Source organism: Bos indicus, chromosome 10, assembly GCF_029378745.1.
Source record: "Bos indicus isolate NIAB-ARS_2022 breed Sahiwal x Tharparkar chromosome 10, NIAB-ARS_B.indTharparkar_mat_pri_1.0, whole genome shotgun sequence".
Classification (NCBI taxonomy): Eukaryota; Metazoa; Chordata; class Mammalia; order Artiodactyla; family Bovidae; genus Bos; species Bos indicus.
In genome coordinates this window covers 26,403,684-26,427,301 of record NC_091769.1, presented here as the reverse complement: position 1 = coordinate 26,427,301, position 23,618 = coordinate 26,403,684, and the positions used below count along the sequence as shown (strand labels likewise).

General features: G+C 43.6%; 2 protein-coding genes and 1 non-coding gene across 8 annotated transcripts in view; all 3 read right to left on the bottom strand.

Annotated features, from left to right (window-relative positions):
* The window catches only part of RNASE11 (ribonuclease A family member 11 (inactive)), a 28,218-nt gene extending 4,924 nt beyond the window's left edge, over nt 1-23,294 (bottom strand). The window contains exon 1 of one of the 2 annotated variants that reach the window (XM_019968433.2): nt 23,213-23,294. Coding sequence is in view for 1 of the 2 variants with exons in the window: in XM_070797178.1 (XP_070653279.1) it covers nt 214-227 (14 nt within the window). In the remaining variant the exon portion in view is untranslated. Of the gene's footprint in view, nt 1-213; nt 341-23,212 lie in introns of those variants that run through there. The other variant, XM_070797178.1, reaches the window with a different exon arrangement.
* RNASE12 (ribonuclease A family member 12 (inactive)) lies at nt 1-23,353 on the bottom strand. Of its 5 annotated transcripts, XM_019968438.2 has the most exons (4): nt 23,213-23,333; nt 13,647-13,753; nt 1,186-1,937; nt 1-783 (listed from the first exon to the last, which is right to left on the bottom strand). In XM_019968438.2, the coding sequence occupies exon 3, from the start codon at nt 1,897-1,899 to the stop codon at nt 1,462-1,464; it is 438 nt and encodes a 145-aa protein (XP_019823997.2). In that variant the 5' UTR covers nt 1,900-1,937; nt 13,647-13,753; nt 23,213-23,333; the 3' UTR covers nt 1-783; nt 1,186-1,461. The 5 variants fall into 5 exon arrangements, with proteins under 5 accessions (XP_019823997.2, XP_019823995.2, XP_019823996.2 ...); XM_019968436.2 differs by lacking the exon at nt 13,647-13,753 and having other exon boundaries at nt 23,213-23,353; XM_019968437.2 differs by lacking the exons at nt 13,647-13,753; nt 23,213-23,333 and adding an exon at nt 4,141-5,018.
* Nucleotides 22,663-22,734, bottom strand: TRNAP-AGG (transfer RNA proline (anticodon AGG)). The gene has a single exon. It is a non-coding gene; the product is annotated as a tRNA-Pro (tRNA).
* Nucleotides 23,354-23,618: the final 265 nt, after the last annotated feature.

The window sequence follows — 23,618 nt, the reverse complement described above, 5'->3', positions numbered from 1 at the left end:
TCAAGATAAACAGTATTTTATTGCAACATTTAAAAATAAATTTAATGTGTATGACACAAAAGAACCTATCTATGAACAGAAATGGGCTTCACAGGTGGCAACAGTGGTAAGGAACCCATCTGCCAATGCAGGAGATGTAAGGGACAAGGGTTCGATCTCTGGGTCAGGAAGATCCCCTGGAGGAGGGCATGGTAACCCACTCCCTTTTCTTACCTGGAGAATCCCATGGACAGAGGAGCCTGGTGAGTTACAGTCCTTAGGGTCACAAAGAGCCCAAAACAACTGAAGCAATTGAGCACGCACACATGAATCAGAAACAGACTCACAGATATAAAGAACAAACTTGTGGTTGCCAGAGGGAGGGGACGAGGAAGGGATGGATTGGGAGCTTGAGGTTAGCAGTTGCAAGCTATTATATACATTTAGAATGGATAACAACAAGGTCCTACAGTATCAGTTCAGTTGCTCAGTCATGTCTGGTTCTCTGCAACCCCATGGACTGCAGCACGCCAGGCCTCCCTGTCCATTCCCAACTCCCGGAGCTTGCTCAAACTCATGTCTATCGAGTCAGTGATGCCATCCAACCATCTCATCCTCTGTCGTCCCCTTCTCCTGCCTTCAATCTTTCCCAGAATCAGGGTCTTTTCCAAGGAGTCAGTTCTTCGCATCAGGTGGCTAAAGTGTTGGAGCTTCAGCTTCGGCATCAGTACTTCCAATGAATATTCAAGACTGATTTCCTTTAGGATTGACTGGTTTGATCTCCTTGCAGTCCAAGGGACTCTCCTATGGTATAGGAAATGATATTCAATATCCTAGGATAAACCTTAACGGAAAAGAATATATGTATAACTGAGTCACTTTTCTATACAGCAGAAAGGACCACAACATTGTAAATCAACTGTACTCCAATAAAAAACAAAGAAACAAACAAATAAATTTAATGCAAAATAAACTCTGCTGAATAAATATAAAAATTTTAACAGGATCTGATCCTATACTGTTATCTCATGTATCCTACCTCATCCTAAATCCAACCCTGTCAGAATGGGTCTTAGTTTAAAATTCAGATATTTTGCTCATCAGGGATTTTATATTGATCCTTAAATTTTTATTTGTCTATATGACTCTGGGGATTTTGGTGTTCCTCAAATTTTGGGTGTCAGATGAGTACCTTATTTCCCTTACCTAATTTCAGGCCTGCATAGGATTCACTCTGGGTTCTCACCAAATGACCCACAGAAAAAGAAGAAGGAATTAAAACACATACAGAGTTTATGGTTTAATTCAGTAGATTTTTTTTTTTATTGAAGCGGAATAAAAAGATTCCAGCTCAGCAATAGTGGAAGGATAAATGAATTTCACTCGAGGCATGACCCCATGTCCACAGGGTGCAGGAAAACCTGCACCAGTGCCTCTGAGAGAGGAGACGAGAGAACGGCAGACTCTGATGATGGTCTCAGATTATTCAGTGTATCTCTGGATTTTAGCTGGCCCCATGTCATCACAAGTGACAACAATAAACCCCTCTGTGGCGAAAACATGGTAGTTGCAGGCAGGATATCTGGTGCCTTCAATGAGCTTACAGACTGTCATTTTGAACTTGATTTCACTCAGGAAGCAGAGACTGGGGGCATGGTTTTGGCAAGTCACCCTCCTGGGAGAACTGCAAACACTGTTGATATTTCGAGGCCTCTCATGGATGAAGAAATGCCCTTTTTTGCAGGTGTTGTTGGGTTCCTTGATGACTCTTTGTATGATCATGTGGTTGCAGTACCTTATTGGAATGTCACTCTGAGGGTAATCCACATGCAACTGCTCTAAAGTTGCCGCCATTGCTTCCTCATCCAGCTCATTTTCCCAGAATAGAAGCACCAGGAAGATTATCACCATTAGTATCATCAGGGTTATGAGATCTTTCACATGTTTTGGTCTAATTCCTACAGAGGAAGAGAAGACAGCAAATATCAGAGAATGATCAGATTCCACCAGCCCCATCCACTGACTTTCTCCCCTGTGCATGCCTGCTCAGTCATGTTCAACTCTGCAACCCCATGGACTGTAGCCCACCAGGTTTCTCTGTCCATGGAATTTTCCAGGCAAGAATACTGGAATAGGTTGCCATTTTCTACTCCAGGGATCTTCCTATCCAGGGACTTTCTCCCCTAGCCTTTGATATTTTATTTCCTTCTCTCTGTTAATAAAAACCATGATAACCCTGCAATGTCCAGCTAGAGGTACAGCTCCCCAAGAAAGCCCTTTCTGACCATTTCAGCTCTCAGGCTGGCATTGAACAGTTCTCTAATTATTCCTGGGTTTTGGTGGGGGTGGTGGTCTCCACAGCTTCTTAATAGTTGGTATCTCATCACCTATTTCTCCTAAATCCATCAGAGTGCTTAATACAAAGCAGAACATACAGAAGCTATTAAAAGTACCCCATATCTGATTGTTTTATTCTTATTACTAAACAACTTTCTCTCCCATAATTGTCTTAACCTTGATCCTACCCAATTCCATATGCTTTTTAGCACTGTCTACTAATCCTTTCCTCCCAATTCCTTCCCAACCTCTCCTTCTGTTGATCTTACTTGGCTTTGTGCTAGACCCTCTCACCTTTCCTTTTTGCTGTAACTCTCATAGACAACATATCCTTGTGATCATGGATCTCAGAAAGTCCTTTGTGTCTCACTGTTCCCAGACAATAACTGGTAGGGAGCCAGCTGAGTGTGGGCAGGTCCAAGTGGAAAGAGCAGAAAGGGAGGAGCCTGTAGGAGGGGAGTGTGCTTGGCTGCCTTCAGGAAGAGAAGTTACTTTCAGAGGGACAGTTGGGTAAGGCAGGTCCTGTATGTGTCCTCATTAAACAAGCAGTGACTTTTCACAACACTTATAAAGTCCTGAGTCTAGTTGTTTTCCAAATTTTCATCAATCCTTACTACAAACTTGTGAAATAGTTGTTATTTCCATTTCGTTAATGAAGAAATAAGTTGCAGAAAGTTTCAGGCAGAGATACGATATGGCAAGAATAATAAAAATCTCACCATCTCAATCCTTAAGCCTTGAATTCCAGTTTCAGCAAATTTCATTCCCATGTGGTGTCCAGGACAGGGCAGAAACAATTCCTGGACATTAACATGAGTCTTGATAAAGCCCTAGGCTCTCAGAGAGCGTGATTTCCAAACTCTGCTGAACTTAGGACTCTCTGAGGCATTTTTAAATGCCACCTTGAGGCATCCTGCCTCAGTTAGTGTTGGGTAAGACCTGAGTCTTGAGTATATTAAAAGTTTTCCAGTGACTCTAATATGCAGCAAAATTTGAGAACCACTGAATTATAGTATACATTGGACACCTACATGGAAAATTTGTAGATAAGGGCGTTAAGTAAAAGATAGTGGCTCAGGTACTGAGACAATAGAATTATTTTTGTTGCCAAAATCTTACAGTCTTTGATATAGGAATGGGAAAATGGATTTAATTTTGCTCTTTTTTGCTCTGAAATGATTTCTCTTTTGGAAAGACAGCTACACAGTCTCCTTCGTATGTATCTGTATATGTCTTTCTGATTGTCATGTAGAAAGCTATTTGAGGGGTAAAATTTATCTAGGAGATAGACAGTCCTGGAAAAGCCTTCAAAGAATGTGTCTCTTTCTATTCAATAAAAATAAAAGCATAATTCCAGACCATGAAAATGAACATACAGGAGGTTTTTATTTACTTTCCCAAAATTTTCACTTTGGCTGTCCTTTCACAATTCAAACTGTCCTGTTTTCATATGTACTACAAAAATGCCACAAAGATATAAGGGCATAATTAATTGTTGGTGAAATTTTCAATTAACAGATTTTGATTTGCACATCTTGCAAAAACATTTCTGTTGTATAAAAAAGAACTCTATGTATTGTAACTTGTTCACTGTTTCCTGCCAGGATTTCCAAGTTGCTAAAATACAGATATGATACTAAGTTTACAGGCAAGGAATCAACTCTTGTTACAAATTTATCCTCAACTAAAGCAACTAGGCCTATCTCTTATTTCAGAGTATTACCCTTTCGCAATAGACTTGAGACTGGGTATAAATGTTTTATAGTGCTGGCAGCCAAATGGAGAAAACATTTGTAATGCCTAAAACCAACCAAAGATTAATACCTAGACATAAGGAATTCCTTCTTTCAGTGGTTCAGTTCAGTCGCTCAGTCGTGTCTGACTCTTTGCAACCCCATGGACTGCAGCATGCCAGGCTTCCCTGCCCATCAACAACTCCCAGAGCTTGCTCAAACTCATGTCCATCAAGTCGGTGATGCCATCTGCCTTCAATCTTTCCCAGCATCAGGGTCTTTTCCAATGAGTCAGTTCTTTGCATCAGGTAGCCAAAGTATTGGAGTTTCAGTTTCGGCATCAGTCCTTCCAGTGTATATTCAGGACTGATTTCCTTCATATCGACAATAAAAAGACACAAACACTCCAGAGGAGAAAAGATTGTCAACAGTTATGAAAAGTAGATTTCAGAAGAGGAAGTCAATGCTTAACTGTGTTGGTAATCTAATAAATGGAAATTAACATAAAGAGATAAGTGGTTTATAACCACCAGATTATCAACAACTAGAAAATCTAACATCAAGTGCTGGAAAAAAATGTTAGTAGGCTTGAAAAACTGGTGTAGTGATATTAGAAAGTAATTCGGAAGTATTTGGTGAAATTATGAATGGGTATAATCTGAGACCGTGTAATCTTATCCCGAGCATAGACTCCAACAGAGTTCTTCCAGATGGAATGCGTACAACGATGTTCATCATGGCATGATAAGTGGCAGAAAAGAGCTAAAGGTAACTTAAATGTCCCGCATGACAGAAATGGACAGGTAGAGATGTTTTAGATAAATAAAATAAAATCGTATAAAACAGCTTCAAATAATGCACTAGTTTTACAAATAGCAACATGTATAGAACTCAAAAACATGGTGCTGTGTGAAAAAAGAAAAATCACTGCCAGTTGATTTAAACTGAAAACATGCATGCTCCAAAATAATATATTTTCCAAGGATATACAATATCTAAATAGGATGGAAGAACATACTCTAAGACAGATGCCCATGAGAATGAGAGAAATAGAAGCAAGGATAAGGAATAAAAAGGAAAAGTAATAAAATTGAATAAAACCAGAGAGGCTGTAAACAGAATATGATCAACTTAGTTCTGTGCACCTGAAGACGGAAGGGAGGGAAGAAGAAAAGAGGGAAAGAAGGAAGGATGGAGATGGAGGAGGAAGAGGAGAAGAAGGAAGCGGGGAGGAAGAGCAGGGGGAAACGGAGGAGGAGGGGAGGAAGAAGGAAAGGGATTATCAGATGATTGCATTCAACCTAAAGTTCCCACCACTCTCCCTTTGCTAAGTCTCAGGTCTGTGTCAGAAGAAGACTGCAGGAGGCAGGTAGTTGCTGGAAACTAATATTAGTGCCAGGATGTAAAACAACATAAGTATTTCCTCTCATGACTCATCCTGTCAAAGTAATGAGCTCTACTCCAGGATGGCTAGAAACTGACCCATGTCCCACATTGTCCCTGTGACAAGGCAATGGCCTCAAAGGGACAGTGGAGTAAGCAAACACTTACTCTGGATGCCTTCAGCTGCCACGTATGACGTTTGGCTGTGTAGAGGCCACCAGAGGAGAGAACACATGGAGGGAGACTTCCAGCTGCTCCAACTCCCTCAGGAAACTGTGGAGCTTATTCATGTCTCACAGATGTGGTTGGCTACTCTTGCAAGACTTCTGCAGTTGCCCAATGCCTCGCTCACCTTAAAGCCATGTAGCAGATTGTATTTCTCCCCAAAATGGCCACAGTATATTTCTATCCCACAGTCTCTTCCAGAACCTTATCACTCCCTTAGCAAGATGTAGAGTCTGTCCTTTCCTGAGAACAAGGGTGGGCTTCTGTGCCTGATTCCATCATGTAGCATCACATGACCTCTCAGCCGAGGTCACAAGCGTCCACTGGGCTGTGGTTCTCCTAGGACATTGACTCTGGGTGTCCTGCAGAAAGAAGTCTGACTTTTGACACCGCACGGGGGGAGGCCATACAGCAAGGGAAATGCCCAGACGGCTCCACCCGTTTCAGTTCCCTGTGTATGAAACCACATACAGGACCTCAAGCAAGAACTGCCTAGTGAAGTTCAACCTCCAGATTTGGGGTCGAATGAGTGTTGTTGTTTTGGGCCACCATGTGGGATGATCTGTAAAGCAGCAGTCGACAGACAGACTAAAGAGCTCACCATTCTCCCAAATCTCCCTAAGCAAATCCAATTGCACCAACTTTTAGCAAACAGTATTATAGACACCACTGAAGTTTTCTTGGATAGAGAGTATAGAGATGCCCAGGGTGTTTTCCCCACAGGATCCAAGAATGTTCCAGACAGACCTAGGCTCACTTGCTATCTCCTGCAGAGGAAATGTGATGGAACAGATGTTTGGAGGTTGCTTTGACTTTCCCTGGGAGTGTGGGAGCCCTCCCTGGCACAGAGCCTCAGTTGTCACACAAACAATAATACAAAACTAGTTTTTAAAATCTCCATCTGCTGTAAAACTCTCAAAGTTCCCTTTTAACTCCCCCATCTCTCTCCATCTCTAACTTGAGAGCCTCCCTTCTCCATGGTGCCAGCTGTTCTGTGTCTCCTGGATTCCACCTGTCCTTCTGTGCCCCCACCTTCCCATCAGTACCTTGTAACCAAAGCAAGACCCCTCCCAAGAGGAGGTTTTGGGGGAGAATGGATACATGTATATGTATAGCTGAGTCCCTTCGCTGTTCACCTAAAACTAACACAACACTATTAATTGGCTGTACCCCAATACAAAATTAAAAATTTTTTTAAATAAATAAATAAAATAAAAATTTGAGGTAAGTCTGATAAATTATATTTTTTAAATCAGGTTTCCCAGGTGGTGCTAGTGGTAAAGAACCCACCTACCACTGTTGGAGACATCAGAGATGCAGTTTCCATCTCTGGAAGAAGGGTATGGAAACCCACTCTAGTACTCTTGCCATAGACAGAGGAGCCTCGAGTGCTATAGTCCATAGGGTCACAAACAGTTGGACATGACTGAAACGACTTAGCACGCACGCATGGATAATTTACAATATTGTGCTAGTTACTGCTGTACAGCAAAGTGATTCATTTATACATACGTACACATTCCTTTTTACATTCTTTTCCATTAAGTCTGATGAATTAAATGAAAATTTATATAATAAAGTACAAAGTATGATTTCATTTTTGTGAAAACAAATATGTTCTTGAATGTTCTTCAAAAATGTCTGGAAAGATATCAGGGGAAAAAAAAAGACCCTTCCAGATAATTGATTCACTTAAAAAATCAGTGCAGTATTGTAAGTAACAAATATTTAGCTGCCTAACAGGTATAGATCTTATTCTACAAACTTAGGCAAGAAAATTTGCATCACCTTATTGTTTCTATATCAAATTAAAGCTAATTCTAGGTCTTCTGTCCTACTAATCTGGGAGAAATTCAACGTGGTTGTTATTATGGTTTTTTTCCTCCCAGGGTCCCAGGGGCATTTAGAAACATCTGTTAGCCAATAGCAGTAACCAGGAGACAAACATTCTTATCAACTTCCCTTAAAAAACTCCTTGAGTACAGGTTTCACACTCAGAATTCTTGACTCAGGGTTGTACTAAGACTTAGTTTCCTCAGTCACTGTTTATATGGGATTTTTGTCACCTACTATAAGGAAATTTTGGAAGAAGGCAATGGTAACCCATTCCTGTACTCTTGCCTGGAAAACCCAATGGACGGAGGAGCCTGGTAGGCTGCAATTCATGCGGTTGCTAGGAGTCAGACACGACTGAGCAACTTCACTTTCACTTTTCGCTTTCATGCATTGCAGAAGGAAATGGCAACCCACTCCAGTGTTCTTGCCTGGGGAATCCCAGGGACAGGGGAGCTTGGTGGGCTGCCGTCTATGGGGTCGCACAGAGTCGGACACGACTGAAGTGACTTAGCAGGAGCATAAGGAAATTTTATCATTCACATGTTATTTATTTACCTGTGCCAGACACTATTTTAGACACTTGGGACACATCAGTGAAAAGACAAAAATCACTATTCCCCTCTGAGTCTGAATCAATCCTTAATATGAAAATTGATAATTAAAATACAAGAGCTGCACATTTACTCTGCCTAGCCTGTAGGAATTATATTTCAGGGTAGCCAAATATCTTTCATGTGATAAAGGAAAGTTCTTATTTAGAAAAGAATAATAACTAATACAAATCTAGACAACTTATTAAAAACCAAAGACATCTCTTTGCTGACAAAGGTCCATATAGTCAAAGCCATGGTTTTCCCAGTAGTCATGTATGGACATGAGAGTTGGACCATAAAGAAAGTTGAGCACTGAAGAACGGATGCTTTCTAATTGTAGTGCTGGAGAAGACTCTTGAGAGTCCCTTGGACTGCAAGGAGATCCAACCAGTCAATCCTAAAGGAAATCAGTCCTGAATATTCATTGGAAGGACTGATGCTGAAGCTGAAACTCCAATACTTTGGCCACCTGATGTGAAGAGCCAACCCGTTGGAAAAGACTGAAGGAAAAGGAGAAGAGAGCAGCAGAGGATGAAATGGTTAAATAGCATCACTGACTCAATGGACATAAATTTGAGCAAGCTCTGGGAGATGGTGAAGGACAGGGGATCCTGACATGCTGCAGTTCATGGGATTCCAAAGAGTTGGACACAACTTAGTGACTAAACAAGAACAGTAACTAATGGATATGAAAAGAATGACAAAATCACCAGGAGTTGATAAGAGCCACATTAGTGACAAATCCGCACCCCATCCATATCTGTCCTAGCTGTGTTTTCTGTATAGGTCGGGGGGCTCCTGCCTGGGGTGCTTGCTCTGGCCGCCCCCTCCACCAGATGCATGATGTCAGTCCCTCACAGACGCTGTGCTCGCTCACTGTCCTCCTTCAAGTCTGCCAATGAGGCCCACGCAGACCAACCCACCTGAAATTCTAGCCTACACATGCTTGACCCGCACTTACATGTTCTACTTTTTTCTTTTCTATTTCATTTATACCTTCTAATATATTATGTAATTTACATTTTTATTTTCATTGTTGTTATGATCTGTTTGCTGCCACTTACAAGTAGGCTCCATGTCCACAGTACTCTGAACAAGCTCCCCTCAGGAAGGAAAACATTTCCAACTCCTTGGTCCCTTCCCTGGATTTGACTCACAACAGTTAAGAGTGTGTTGTGGTGTAGCACCAAGGGCTGGTGCTTAAATGCCCTCCCATTAAGAACCCAGGAAGCTTGTCTCAGGAGTGCCAAGAAACGGAATGATGGATGAAGGAGGCATGAGGACTGGAGGGAACTTTTTGCTCACCTTACTGACTGGATGAGCTTAAGCAGCTGAGTGTATGTTCTGAACCATTCTGGACTCCGGAAGCTCAGAATTCCTGTGGATTCTGAGGAATTGTCCGTACAGAGCCTACTAACTGGAAAAGACCCTGATGCTGGGAAAGATTGAAGAGTGGGGCCTTGGGGCCAATGCCCTCAGAGACTGTTTACAGTACTGTATTTGTCTTTGACAAATGAAGTTTACTGAAAGAAAAACAGTTTATTATACTCAAATACATACATATTTGTATATAGCCCTTGGACCTACTGATAGGGGAAGGAGATCAAAGATATATATGTATCAGTCCTGAATATTCATTTGAAGGACTGATGCTGAAGCTAAAACTCCAATACTTTGACCACCTGATACAAAGAACTGACTCATTGGAAATGACCCTGATGCTGGGAAAGATTGAAGGCAGGAGGAGAAGGGGATGACAGAGGATGAGCTGGTTGGATGGCATCACTGACTCAATGGACATGAGTTTGAGCAAGCTTCAGGAGCTGTTGATGGACAGGGAAGCCTGGCGTGCTGCAGTCCAGCATGTGAAGAGTAGGACACGACTGAGCGACTAAATTGAACTGAACTGAACTGAACTGAAATATATATAGAGAGAGATGTAAGCTTTAGAAGAAAACTTTTGAACAATTTATTATAATTAGTATATTTATTAGAATATATTTATTGATTCTAAATACTCTTAATCAGCTAAGTGTTAGTGTTAGTCGCTCAGTCGTGCCCGACTCTTTGCAAACCCATGGACGGCAGCCCACCAGGCTCCTCTGTCCATGAGATTTTCCAGGCAAGGATACTGGAGTGGGTTGCCATTTCCTTCTCCAGGGGCTCTTCCAACCCAGGGATTGAACCCAGGTCTCCTGCACTGCAGGCAGATTCTTTACCAACTGAGCTACAAGGGAAGCCCATTTAATCAGCTAAGGCCCTCTCCTATTCCAAGTATCCTTTTTGGAATATCTTTTATTAGCTTTTTTTGCTTTTTAGCTTATGTGTTAATCTTTTAGCTTATGTGTAAATCCCTAGACTTTGTGTACATTCTAATACACAACTTGTTTTGAGGGAAAAAAAAGTCTAAAAAGATCACCTTTACATGCTTCCCAAATGGCTGCTAATGATAGAAAGCCCAAAGTAATAGTCTAAACAAAATGAATGTTTATTTCTTGTGTAAACAAAGTGAAGTCATTCGGTCGTGTCTGACTCTTTGTGACCCATGGACTGTAGTTGGCCCAGCTCCTACAGGACTTTCCAGGCAAGATCCTGGACTGGGTTGTAATTTCCTTCTGCAGGGGATCTTCCTGACCCAGGGATTGAACCTAGGTCTCCCACATTTCAGGCAGACTCTTTACCTTCTGAGCCACCAGGGAAAAACCTAAGGTAGTTAGCCTAGGATTAGTGCAGTGTCCCAAGATGCTGGCTTCTTCTCTCTCACTGTGTGGTTTCTGTGTCATGGTCCAGAAGGCTGCTCTGAACACAGCCTTCCAGTCTGCAGTCCAGCCAGCGGGCAGGGAGAAGACAGGTAGGGAAAGGGCATGCACTGCCTTTTGAGGACACGTCCCAAAGCCTCTCACACTATTTCCAGTTATATCTCATTGGCAATAGCTTGGTCAGACCCAACTCCAAGGGACACTGGGAAACTTAGGGTTTATTCTGGGTGGGCATGTGCCCAGCTAAAATTTTGGCTCCCTATTACTACGAGAGAAGGAGAGAAGAAACACTGGAAGGACTTCCTGGTGGTTCAGTGGTTAAGACTCCATGCTCATAATGCAGGGAGCATGGGTTCAATCCCTAGTTGGGAAACTAATATCCCACATGCCACCTAGTGTGAACAAAAAGCAAAACAAAAAACACTGGAGGGCCACCTTGCCTTCAGGCAAATGTCGTTCTGTGAAATGTTAATGAGTGTACTTCAAGAAAAAAATTTCCTGTTCTCAAGTTAGAGGAAACACTGTTCATTATATCCCTTCCTTTGCAGTCACAAGATTCACAGAGCATGAGGTTCTGAGAAGCTCAGCATTAGAGAAGCTTGACTAGTTTCATTTAATTCAAGATTTTTCAAATTGATTTGAGCTTGGAGCATCATTTGAAGGACATCACTATTAACAGTCAAAGGAACAGGGTTCTATGAAAGATCGCTTGGGGAAAAAGTGCATGGGATGAGGAGACCTAGATGGCAAACTAGGAGCCAGGCATCTGAGTGGTAACAAAGGAAATAATAAGCCAAAGGGAATGTAACCTAAATAGACCTACTATTTTAGATTTGGGAGATTGCCCTCCCTTGTATAACAATAATCCAAGCTCCATGCTTCATCACTATTAGAATTCTAGTTCCCTTCTACAAATGTTCAAGATCTCTGGGGAGAACTTTAATCTCTTGTTAAAACAGATGCTCCGGTTTTCTTCTTGGTTCATCCCTGGCTTCTCACAAGTGCTTCTCCATGGGGCTGCAGCTGTTTCTGGCCTGTTTCACCCTTCTCCCAACGCCTGGACACAGACCTGCCCTATATTCACTAATACACACAAAACACAAGGATATGGAGTCTAACAGACTTCCTGAACATTTTTAATTACAAAAGGGAAAAAATACCTTAACACTGATTTGTACATCTACTAGTCCTGCCATCCATCAGCAGGCCCTTCACCAGGTATCCTTTTCAAATTGTCCTTTTTCTTGGCCACTCTGATACGGGGTATGCTTACTCCCCTCATCACCCCATACTTTATATGTCCTCTTCCTCAATTGCTGGGCCTCCATGCCCATCCACAGTGGTGACCACAGTTTCAGAGGAGCTCGGCCTGAGGGGTGCTCATTACTCCATAAGAAGAGGCAAGGGCCCCCCTTGAAGATGCATCTTCTGAGTACTTTACCATAAAGCTGAGGAAACACAAATTGCCCATGCCAAAGAATGGGAATGGAAGGAAGGTGGGGAGCATGTTGTGGAAGGGCTGATGACCTCACAGTCAGTCCTCAGCCACTCCTTAGTCTATCACCACCTGGCTCCCACAGATTCAAAAAAAAAAAAGAGGTGCAGGTGGTGGTTTCTAAGGGAAATCCATCAGAGTCCCTTGGCTACTGATGAAAAATACAGAAACCTGGGCTTTACCCTAGACCCATAGAATCAAAATCTCTGGACATGAGGCCCTGGACTCTGCATTTGTAATTAGTAGTCCATCTCCGGTGATTATAATGCTCCCTGATATTTAAGGATCACCACACTAGATGAGCCTCGAGTTGGTAAATAGCATCATAATTTGTAGAGTGGCACCCACCCCACAACTAAGCTGAGTTTTCCATTATGACATGGATTACTCAACACCCTAATAGGAAACCACAATGTCTGGGTTCACAGCTTCCACAGGGCAAAGGGTAGGCACTTGTCTCACATCACATGACGCAGCCAGCTCCTCAGAGTGCTCCCTCCCTGATCCTGAAGAAGGATTAGTCTGTATTTCTCAGTTATAGTCCTTAACTACTTGTGTTCAAGACGGTTCATAGGGATCCTAAAGATAAACTGGAGAGATCTGAGTTCCACCAGGGAGGGAGATTCCAGGATCAGGAAGGGAGGAAGGGAGTAGTAAGACCACGTGTGTCTGCCTTGGAAGCAGGGATGACTGGCAGAGAAAGAGTGAATACCTTGAATTTAGCAAGCTTGCTTAAAGCAGAAAGTACTCCTCACCCCCACCCTCCACCATTCTCTAGCTCTCTCTCTCTATTTCTTTATCACCCAGATGCCCACCTTTTAGCATTACTCTTAAGACAGAAGGTGGGAAGTACTTCTGAGTTGGAATCTGTTTTCTTTCTTCACTGCTCATTTTCACCAAGCAGCACTCCCAAACCATTTTCACCTACTACTCTGATGTGGGCAACAGTCAAACAGCTCAAGCTTCTTTCCAACCTTGGAAGTGGAGCTTGCAATTTCTGCTGGTTCCCACCAACTCTCAGGCATTTGACATAAGCCCACCTATCAATCAATATCTCTTGACTGCCAAGCAAAGGGCACGGGACTTTACCAGTTCCTCCAGTAATTTTTTGAATTAACCACTTTGTCTTATCCTTGAGTGCCATACAAAGCTTTCCTCCCAGCTTCCTGTACACAGCTTAGCAGTAGTGACTACCATGTGGTGTGGCAAAGAATGTCTTCGGCTTTCTCTCCCCCACGCAGTGTGCTTCTGGAGAGCCAGAACAATGTACTTGCTTGCTCTATCTAGCACACTGCCTGGTACTCACAGGAGATCAAAAAAGGTTTATGCAATGGATGAAAGATTTCAGACCTTTTTCTTCTTCTGTGTCACTTCTCAGCTATGTCACTTCTCAGAGTCACAGTTCCTTCATCTCTAAAATAGAGGTGGTAGAGAAAAATAAAGGAAGAATTTGACTATAAGGTAAACAAAGGTTGTCCGGCCTCTCCAGACGTTCTTGTGCAATAAGACTCTTTTCATAAATCTCAAGCACTGTGACTTCAAAGAAGAAAGCAAGCAAAATAAATCAGGAAGAAAAGAGCGGGGTGGGGTGGTGGAAGAGATACGAACAGCCTCCTCTGAACGATAAATATATGAACCACAGGCTGTGGAGGGAAGCGGAGGCGAGCGGACCGTACAAAGTATATTCCTCAAGTCACCCTCCCCACGGACAATGACTGTCCCACGGGGTAGCATGGCCGAGTGGTCTAAGGCGCTGGATTAAGGCTCCAGTCACTTTGGGGGCGTAGGTTCGAATCGCGCTGCTGCCAAGTGTTCCTTTTACCTTTGCAAATAAAGGCTCTGAACTACGTTTAAATGACCCCGGAAGCTATCCTCTGAAGATGAGGATTCTCTGGCCACCACTTCTATTTCCCTCCAGGCTGGGGGAGTAGCCATGTGTTTTCTGCCTCCCACGCTGGAGTCAGGGTGCTACACGTGCGTGTGTGGTCCGTGTTTGACTCTGCGGGCCTCCTCTTTCCTGTCTGGAGTCTCCTCCAGGCAAGAATACTGGAGTGGGTTGCCTTTCCTTTCTCCAGGGGATCTTCCCAATCCAGGGATCAAACCTGCATCTCTTAGAGTCTCCTGCATTGGCAGGCAGGTTCTTTACCATGAGTGCCACCTGAGGAGTCAGGGTGAGCTATGCAGAAACAGGAGGCTAGATCCCAGGCAACAGTCCCAAAAGTGGGGAGCAGAACTCTGATTCAGGAGTGAGATGGAATAGCCTGTGAAATGGCTTAAGGAATTGGCATTCTGATCATAAATATATTTCCCTAAATCAGAAAACACTATTGCCAGGAAAAAAAAAAGGCATGAAGCCACCCCTATTCTGGAAGGGTTGATTGGCTACCTTTGGCAACTCCAAAGCTGTTTCCTAGATAAGCTGTTACTGGCAGGATTCATGCCAGTAGGAATACAGGAAGGCATTCATTCAATACCTTCACAAGCCTCTGGGCCCTCTTCCAACTGCCCTCCCACTACCTCACCTGTCTCCATCCAGGTGAGTAAGACTGGAGCTTGCCCATGTCCAAAAACAAGCTGCTGCTGATTTGGGCAGGACATGTTCTGAATCAGAGGCTATTAACCTCTCACCCTTGCAGGCACAGCCCCAGGCTATGCACACAGGCAGTGGGAGGGACTGTACTCCCTTGGGGGCAAACCAATTTTTTTTTTTTTGATAATTTTTTTGTCTTCCTGAAATGACAGCCACCAAGTGGTAGGCCAAGGGAGGTCAGGTTGAGGGGAGACTGCCCTAACTGTATCTAATAGCTACTTGGTAAGCCTTTCTGATGCCTACTTCTGAGAAAGCTTTGAGCACAATGTACCTGACTCCTCATGTGTGTCCCAGGCTGAGCCCTGAACAGTTTCCCTTGAGTCCACATTGAGGAAGGAGCATTAACCCGTCCTTCCCCTACAGCACCTCCAAGCACATTCACACCTTTCCTACCACTCCCATCTCTGCTGTCCTCTTGGGGGTCAATTCCAGTTTCCCTGAAAATCAGATAAGATTCCTTCAAATGATGATTGCCTGACCCCAATCATTATTAAGGCCTTAAAGAACCTAGATGCAATTTTAAAAACAAAAGTGAAAGTGAAGTCATTCGGTCATGTCTGACTCTTTTCGACCCCATCCGTCCATGGGATTTTCCAGGCAAGAGTACTGCAGTGGATTGCCATTTCCTCCTCCAAATTAAAAATAAATAAATAAATAAACAAAACCAAAAATAAAGCCCACCACCAACAAAAAGAAAAAGAAAAACACCATCCCTTTTCAGAGGCCTCCAGCTAGAGCAAAATGAGCAGTGGCCTGGGAGTCATGAAAGCTAGGTTCCTCTCTTTACCCTGGCTTTGCCACTAAATAGTTCTGTGACCCTGAGCTTAATTCCACGGGGGCCTCACTGACCTGCTCTGAAGTAGCTGGGAGCTGGCAGATTTGGTGGAATGCACGAGATGAAAACAACGAACAATTTTAGAGTTGATACAACACATTCATCCGTAAACTTCCCTGATGTGGGGCTCTGGGCTTGCTTATTAGAAAGCTGACACAGGGGTTCTCCATGGCTTTGTTGTCAACACTACTAAACCACAGTAATCTTTGGAAAACACAAATTTCGTTCTGTGCCTGTGCTCTCCACCGCCCCCGCCGCCCCACCTAAACTGTATTAGTGGCTTTTCATAAGCTTTAAAATAATGACCACAGTCCTTACCTCTGCCCACCAGGCCAGGCAAAGGAGCCTCACCGCAAACCACTCTCCCTGTCTCCCTAACCCTCCTTAAATTCCCCTTTTCAGATCCCTGAACTCATCAGGACTCCTCTCAACTCAAGATTTTAACATCTAGTTCCTGCATATGTGCCTTATGCCCTTCACCCCTCCCCATTCTACCCGCTTAAACCCTGTGTGTTCCTCCTTGCCTTAGGCCAGCCTTCCCAGAAGCCCCAGCCTAAATGAACAGTCTCTGTTTTGCTGGCATCACACTCTGTACTTGTCCTTTTTGGCCCTTATCACGAGTATATTAAATTAACTGTATTTCTCAGTTTTTGAAAAGTTATTTGATTGTCTCATGAGGGTAGAAACCACATCTGTCTGGTTCCCTGAAGTAACCTCTGCTCCAAGCACAGAGTCTGGAATACTGCAAATGTTCAGCAAATGTTTGCTCAATAAATACTCTTTAACTACTCTTAAAATCCAAGACTGAATGTCCTAAAAGAACTAGATTTCACCATTAAAAATAGTATCAAAAGGCTATCCTTGGCAAAATTTAACAATCCTTTTTGATACTTTTTGGTGGGAGCCTGTAGCCCCATATGGACATAAGATCAGAAAGATCAATAAAAGAAAAGAAAAATGTTGATTCACCTCTACTTGAAGATTTTAAATCTTTGATTGTCACTCTGAACCTTCACCTTTAGTTAAAGAAACAGCTCAAGAGTTTTGCTAATGGGTGCTAGCTCTATTTTCTGCTTTCCCTGTATATCCATGGGATCCCATGTACTTTAATAAGTAGTTCAGCTTAATCCCACCAACACCATCTCCCTGGACAGTAATATAGCTTTTTCCCCTGTAAGATCCACCTCCATATACTGCACACGGAAGATTCAGCAAAAAGTAATGAGGTCCTTGAAAATTAACTTTTAATCTGAAAGCTGTTGTTTAGTCGCTGAGTCATGTCCGACTCTTTGCGACTCTGTGGACAGCAGTGCTCCAGGCTTCCCTGTCCTTCACTATCTCCCAGAGTTTGCTCAAACTCATGTCCATTGAGTCGTTGATGCCATCCAAACTTCTCATCCTCTGTTGCCCCCTTCTCCTCCTGCCCTCAATTTTTCCAGCATCAGGGTCTTTTCCAATGAGTTGGCTCTTCGCATCAGGTGGCCAAAGTGTTGGCGCTTCAGCTTCAGCGTCAGTCCTTCAGTGAATATTCAGGGTTGGTTTCTTTTAGGATTGATTGGTTTGTGTGGATCACAACAAACTGTGGAAAATTCTTAGAGAAATGGGAATACCAGACCACCTTACCTGCCACCTGAGAAACCTGTGTGCAGGTCAAGAAGCAACAGTTAGAATTGGACATGGAATAATGGACTGATTGAAAATTTGGAAAGACATATGACAAGACTGTATACTGTCACCCTGTTTATTTAACTTATATGCAGAGTACATCATGCGAAATGCCAGGCTGGATGAATCATAAGCTGAGATCAAGATTGAAGGGAGAAATAACCTCAGATATGCAGATAATACCACTCTAATGGCAGAAAACACAGAAACTAAAACTTCTCTTGATAAAGATGAAAGAGGAGAGTGAAAAAGCTAGCTTAAAACTCAACATTCAAAAAACTAAGATCATGGCATCTGGTCCTATCACTTCATGGGACACAGATGTGGAAAAAGGAGAAGCAGTGACAGATTTTCTTTTCTTGGGCTCCAAAATCACTGTGGATGGTGACTACAGCCATGAAATTAAAAGACGCTTGCTCCTTGGAAGGAAAGCTGTGACAAACCTAGACAGCATATTAAAAAGCAGAGATATCACTTCACCAACAAATATCGGTATAGTCAAAGCTATGGTTTTTCCAGGAGTCATGTAGGGATGTGAGAGCTGGACCATAAAGAAGCCCGAGCACCTGAAGAAAAGATATTTTCTAATTGATGCTTTCAAACTGTGGAGAAGGCAATGGCACCCCACTCCAGTACTCTTGCCTGGAAAATCCCATGGACGGAGGAGCTTGGTGGGTTGCAGTCCATGGCGTCGCTAAGAGTCAGACACGACTGAGCGACTTCACTTTCACTTTTCACTTTCATGCATTGGAGAAGGAAATGGCAACCCACTCCAGTACTCTTGCCTGGAGAATCCCAGGGACGGGGGAGCCTGGTGGGCTGCCGTCTATGGGGTCGCACAGAGTCGGACACGACTGAAGCGACTTAGCAGCAGCAGCAGCAGCAGCAGGATTTTAGACTGCAAGGAAATTAAATCAATCATCTCCAAGACCCTAATGGAAAAACTCATGGTAATATTTGGTTTGTCCACAAGGGGGCAGATTTCAACTGGTGGTCATAGCCCCTGAGAACAGTCACTTTGCCTATTAATACCTATCTTGTGACCATCAACAGGTTTTCACTTCTTGTTTTATATACTCCTCCCAGCATTCTCCCTACATATGAGCACTGTTTCCTTGACTCACAGTCACAGATCGCTTATCATGAAACCTGGTCAAGTGAAGTTGATAAAATCCTATTGGATTATACAGCTCCTTTTCTTTCTTTTTCCTCTTCTTCTGCAATCTCCCTTTTATGGACTTTTGTTCCTCATCTTATTAAGTCCATTATTTTACAGACTCTAACAGAATGGCCCTGCTAAATGCAACCCTACAGTGCCTCAAAATACCATGTGGTTCAGAATTTGCCCAAGCAGCTCTGTACTTCAGCAGCTCTGCCTGGGGAGAGCTTGCTATAAAAGTCAGTGGCACTGAGGCACAATTTACAGCTGTGAGAGCCCACTTTGTGCCTTTCTTAATGTCCTACTGGGAGAACATTTCAACGCTTCTGTAAAGCATTTGCAGGTCCATACTGTGACCGAGGAGAGCTGCCAAAGAATATATTGCACACATGGCCCCGCTCTCAGGCTTTCTTAGAAGATGGCACATGCATAGGACACCTGACCCTGCAAGATCCCTCTGTTCAAGCTCCAATACCTCCATGCTCTTTATTCCCTTCAGCATCCAGAATCAGGGATTCCTTTTTCTTTTTTAAAATATTTTTTAATGTGGACCATTTTTTTAAGTTTTTATTGAACTTGTTATAATATTGCTTCTGTTTTATGTTTTGGGTTCTTTTTTTTTTTTTTGGCCCCGAGGCATGTGGGATCTTTGCTACCTGACCAGGGATTGGAAAACCATCCCTTGCATTGGGGCAGAGAGGTCTTAACCTGGGACTGCAAGGGAAGTCCCCAGGGATTCCTTTTTGATTTAAAATAATTCATACGGGGAATTCCCTGGTGATCCAGCAGTTAGGACCTTGCTCTGTGGTTAAAAATAAACAAATAAAATAAAACAATTCACACAATTTATTAAACAAATATTTCTTGAGTATCTATTAGGTGCTAAGAACTGTTCCAGCCTCTGAAATAGACTTTGGCAGTGAAAACAACAATTACAATGCCCTGTCCTCACGGAGCTTCCATTAGTGGCTGAGGAAGGAGAATTAAACAACAGCAGGAGCACCAGCAAAAGTTAGGTGCTGGTCCATGCAAAGAATGTAATTAAAGTAGAGACAGAGGAGCAGAGAGCAAAGGGAGTGGGTGCTATTTCATACAGAGTTCTCTCTGGTAACATCTGAGCAGAGATCTTAAAAGCAGGATTGGCTCAATAAGATTGGCTCAGACAAGATTCAAAGCAGAGAGAAGAGCATGTGCAAAGGCACTGAGGTGGGCATTTCTGAGAACTACCATAGGCTAATGTAGTTGGAACACAGCTGACAATGGGCAAGACATTAGAGATGAGGTCAAAAAAGTGAGAGGAGTCTAAGGAATGGCAGAGTCATGTACAGATTTTTGAAGTCATGGCAAGGAGTTTGATAAAATGTGAAATGAAACAGAGATGCATCAAAGGATTTTAAGCAGAGCAATGATTTTCTCTCTCCTAAGTTTTAATCCCCTTCATGGATCATAGCCGTGTCATGGTGAAGGGGCTTGCATAACTTGATAAAGCTATGAACCGTGCCGTGCAGGACCACCCAAGATGGAAGGGTCATAGTGAAGAGTTTCGACAAATCATGGTCCACTGGAGGAGGAAATGGCAACCCACTCCAGTATTCTTGCCTGGAGATCTACATGAACAGTTTGAAAAGCCAAAAAGATATGACAGCAGAAGATGAGCCCCCCAGGTTGGAAGGTGTCCAATATGCTACTGGCATGAGATGGTTAAATAGCGTCACCAACTCAATGGATATGAATTTGAGCAAACTCCAGGCGATAGTGGAGGACAGAGGAGCCTGGCTTGCTGCAGTCCATGGGGTCACAAAGAGGCAGACATGACATAGCAACTGAACAGCAACAAAGGTTTTAATAGGATTATTCTCTCTGTTAACACAAGTTCATGTGCCTGACTTACCGTGAGGTGAAACAAACTGAAATGTTGGAGTTTGGAGCAAGAGAAAAGTTTATTGCAGGGCCATAGAAGGAGACATGGAGAAGGAAATGGCAACCCACTCCAGTGTTCTTGCCTGGAGAGTCCCAGGGACAGGGGAGCCTGGTGGGCTGCCATCTATGGGGCTGCACAGAGTCGGACACGACTGAAGTGACTTAGCAGCAGCAGCAGAAGGAGACAAGGTGGCTCATACTCTAAATTGTCTAAGCTCCTGAAGGGTTTCAGGAAAGCATTTTTGTTTTTGACTGCACAGTGCAGTATATGGGATCTTAGTTCCCTGACCAGGGACTGAACCTTGTCCCCTGAGTGAAAGCATGGAATCTTAACTACTGGACCATGGGAAGTTCCTAAACAAAGCATTTTTAAAAGCCAGGTGAGGGAAAGGGTCACAGGGTATGTGATCATGCACATTTCTCTGACTGGCTGATGGTGAGGGAACAGGCACTGTCACAGGAGTTAACAGTATCAGTCCTTAGGCTCCAGAGGCTGGGGACTATGTGTTCATGGTCATCAAGTAGTTAACATCTTCCATTTGGTGGGGGGTTTTCATATCTCTAAAACAACTCTGAAAATACTATGCATCAAATACTGTTATCTAGGTACTTCAGAGAAGAGTTAAGGCAGAGGATATGAGAGAAGGCATGTTCTGGGAAGGCCCCATAGAGTCCTTCTTGTTTATGTCTATGCTGCCTTGAGAGTATACACAAGGGCCAGTCAGAGAGGCCTGTTGATGGGCTATTGTAATAGTGCAGGGGCGAGGTCGTGGTGCCTTGAAGTCCAGAGATGGTGGAGGTGGTGAAAATGTTTAGACTCTGGAAATATTCTATAGGTATAGACAATATTATTTGTTACAGGACTGAAGGTAGGTTACAAGAGAGAGCACTAAACAATGATTCCAAGATCATTTGTTTTACAGTTCTTCCAAATGTCTTAAGAGGTACTAGAAGGTACTCAGGAAAATAATTAAGAGTGAAGTAAAAATTTGGACATGAGTTTGAGTGAACTCCAGGAGTTGGTGATGGACAGGGAGGCCTGGCATGCTGCAATTCATGGGATCTCAAAGAGTCGGACACAACTGAGTGACTGAACTGAACTGATTGAACTGAAAAATTACTTATGGTTTCTAGGTCTTGTTCATCAGGTGAGTCAGAGTGCATCTGACTGAAATAAAGGGGTGTGAACACTGCATATCCAGCAGGTAGGGAGTGAGTAGGGTGAAGGTCATGAACTGAGAGTCTAGCCCTTGTGTAGAGGATGAGAGTTACCACCCCTCCCACCCCATATCCCAGAGAAAAGATTGTACTCAGAACCAAACTTAAGGAGTGAAGAGGAAGTACCAGCTGGAAGAGGGTGATTCTGAGGCAGGTGGAATGGGATGCAGGATGTCTAGTTGCTGGGATACTGGGCGTGGTCTCCAGGTGTGGCCTGTAGAGCACCGAGGTAGCATCTGTAACTCCCAGGCCAACCTTAATTACATTTGAAGATCTGTTATGAAATGACCATCCTCAAAGACTTTGGTTTCATTGGTTTGGGGTTGGACCCCCAGTGAATGATTAAACAGATCTACAGGTTGAGGCTAATTTGCAGGCATGTATGAGTACCCCTGTCAAGAAGTTCCTTCCCAGGGTGCTACTCCACAAGAAACTCCCACGCCCCTACTAACACACCCAAGGGCTCTGGAATGTTAGGTTTGAATGCGGGAGGGAGTCCAAGCTTTCGGTGACAAGACACGTGGTCACACTTGTTGACCTGTGGAGGTCCCAGGACCCAGTGTGGGCCACAGGCTTACTGCCTAGGAAAATTTCCACCTCCCTAAGTTCTGAAGGAACACTTTCTGTTTAATAACAAGAAACTACAAAAGAGAAATGATACCTGACTTTAGAAATAATGATTTTGTAGAAGAAATTTTATATGAAATATGCTTAATAACATCTGGCATTTATCCTCGTGATTTAAGAATACAACAAGGAATATTTGTCTAAAGATATGTTTAAATCTGCAGTAGTGGAGTATAAAATGGTGCTCCTTACTGTACTAATAGCTACATAGGATGCTTGTTTAACGTGATGGTGTTTAACATCAACAAATCAGAGGCTTTATGGGAGGCAGGCAAGGGAAAGACAGCTGACTAGGAAAGGAAAAAGTAGGGCTCGTCCGGGATTTGAACCCGGGACCTCTCGCACCCTAAGCGAGAATCATACCCCTAGACCAACGAGCCACACGATTTATTCTCTTTTCAAACTTTAGTAAAGAAACTTTCAGCCACGTTTACAGTTGGTTGTAAAATCTTCTTTTGCTAACTATGGGCGTGGGTGACACCTAGTGGAAGAATAAATCACTGCACTCTCGTCCACATTAAGGATTGCTATTTCACAGATCTTTTTTGAGAAAAAAATTCAGGATCAACAAAAAATAATCGCGCCGCATGTTTTCGCTTCTGAGTGAGCCAAAGACGCTGCGGGAACGAAGGTAGGCAATTGCATTTGGGACAGTCACAGGCCGAGGGGTGATCCTGTGATATTGGGGAGGGGAGTGGACCCGCGTTGCTGACAGAGCATCTGTTTTCGGTCCGCTGCGGGCTGGACACTGGGGCCCAAGTGGGAGGCTTCTTCAGGCTTCGGCACATTACTGACTGGTTCCTGGGCTCGGTCAGGCTGGGACTTTTCTGGCTCTCCCTTATAAACTATGGAACTCACGGCCTGGCGAGCTTCTGCGTCTCCTCTAGGAAGATCCAGGCGCTTTCTCGCCGCAGGACCCCGGACTCAGCAGCTCAAGGACCGAAGGCTCTCGCCGTGTGGCGCCTTCCACGGAAAGCACCCCCAAGACCCGGGAGGGCCGACTCTTCCGGGCGACCAGACTGTGCCCGGCCCAGGCAGGCGCTCGGTACCCGTTAGAGCTAACAAAGGTTGTCCAGCCTCTCAAGAGACTCTTCCCATTAATCTCAAGCACTGTGGCTTCAAAGAAGAAAGAAAGAAAATCATATTAGGAAGAAAGGGGGGAGGCGAAATACGAAGAGCCTCCCACAAACGATAAATATATGAACCACTGGGTGTGGAGGGACTGGGAGGAGAGAGGATGATATACCGTACGTTTGGTTGCTAC

What these genes read in the sequence shown, in the direction of transcription:
- RNASE12 (XM_019968435.2), bottom strand. Translation starts at nt 2,644, where the DNA reads ATGTTGTCTATGAGAGTTACAGCAAAAAGGAAAG. An exon ending in AGTTACAGCAAAAAGGAAAG is followed by an intron (nt 1,938 to 2,610) that starts GTGAGAGGGTCT and finishes CTTCCTCTGTAG; the next exon opens with GAATTAGACCAAAACATGTG.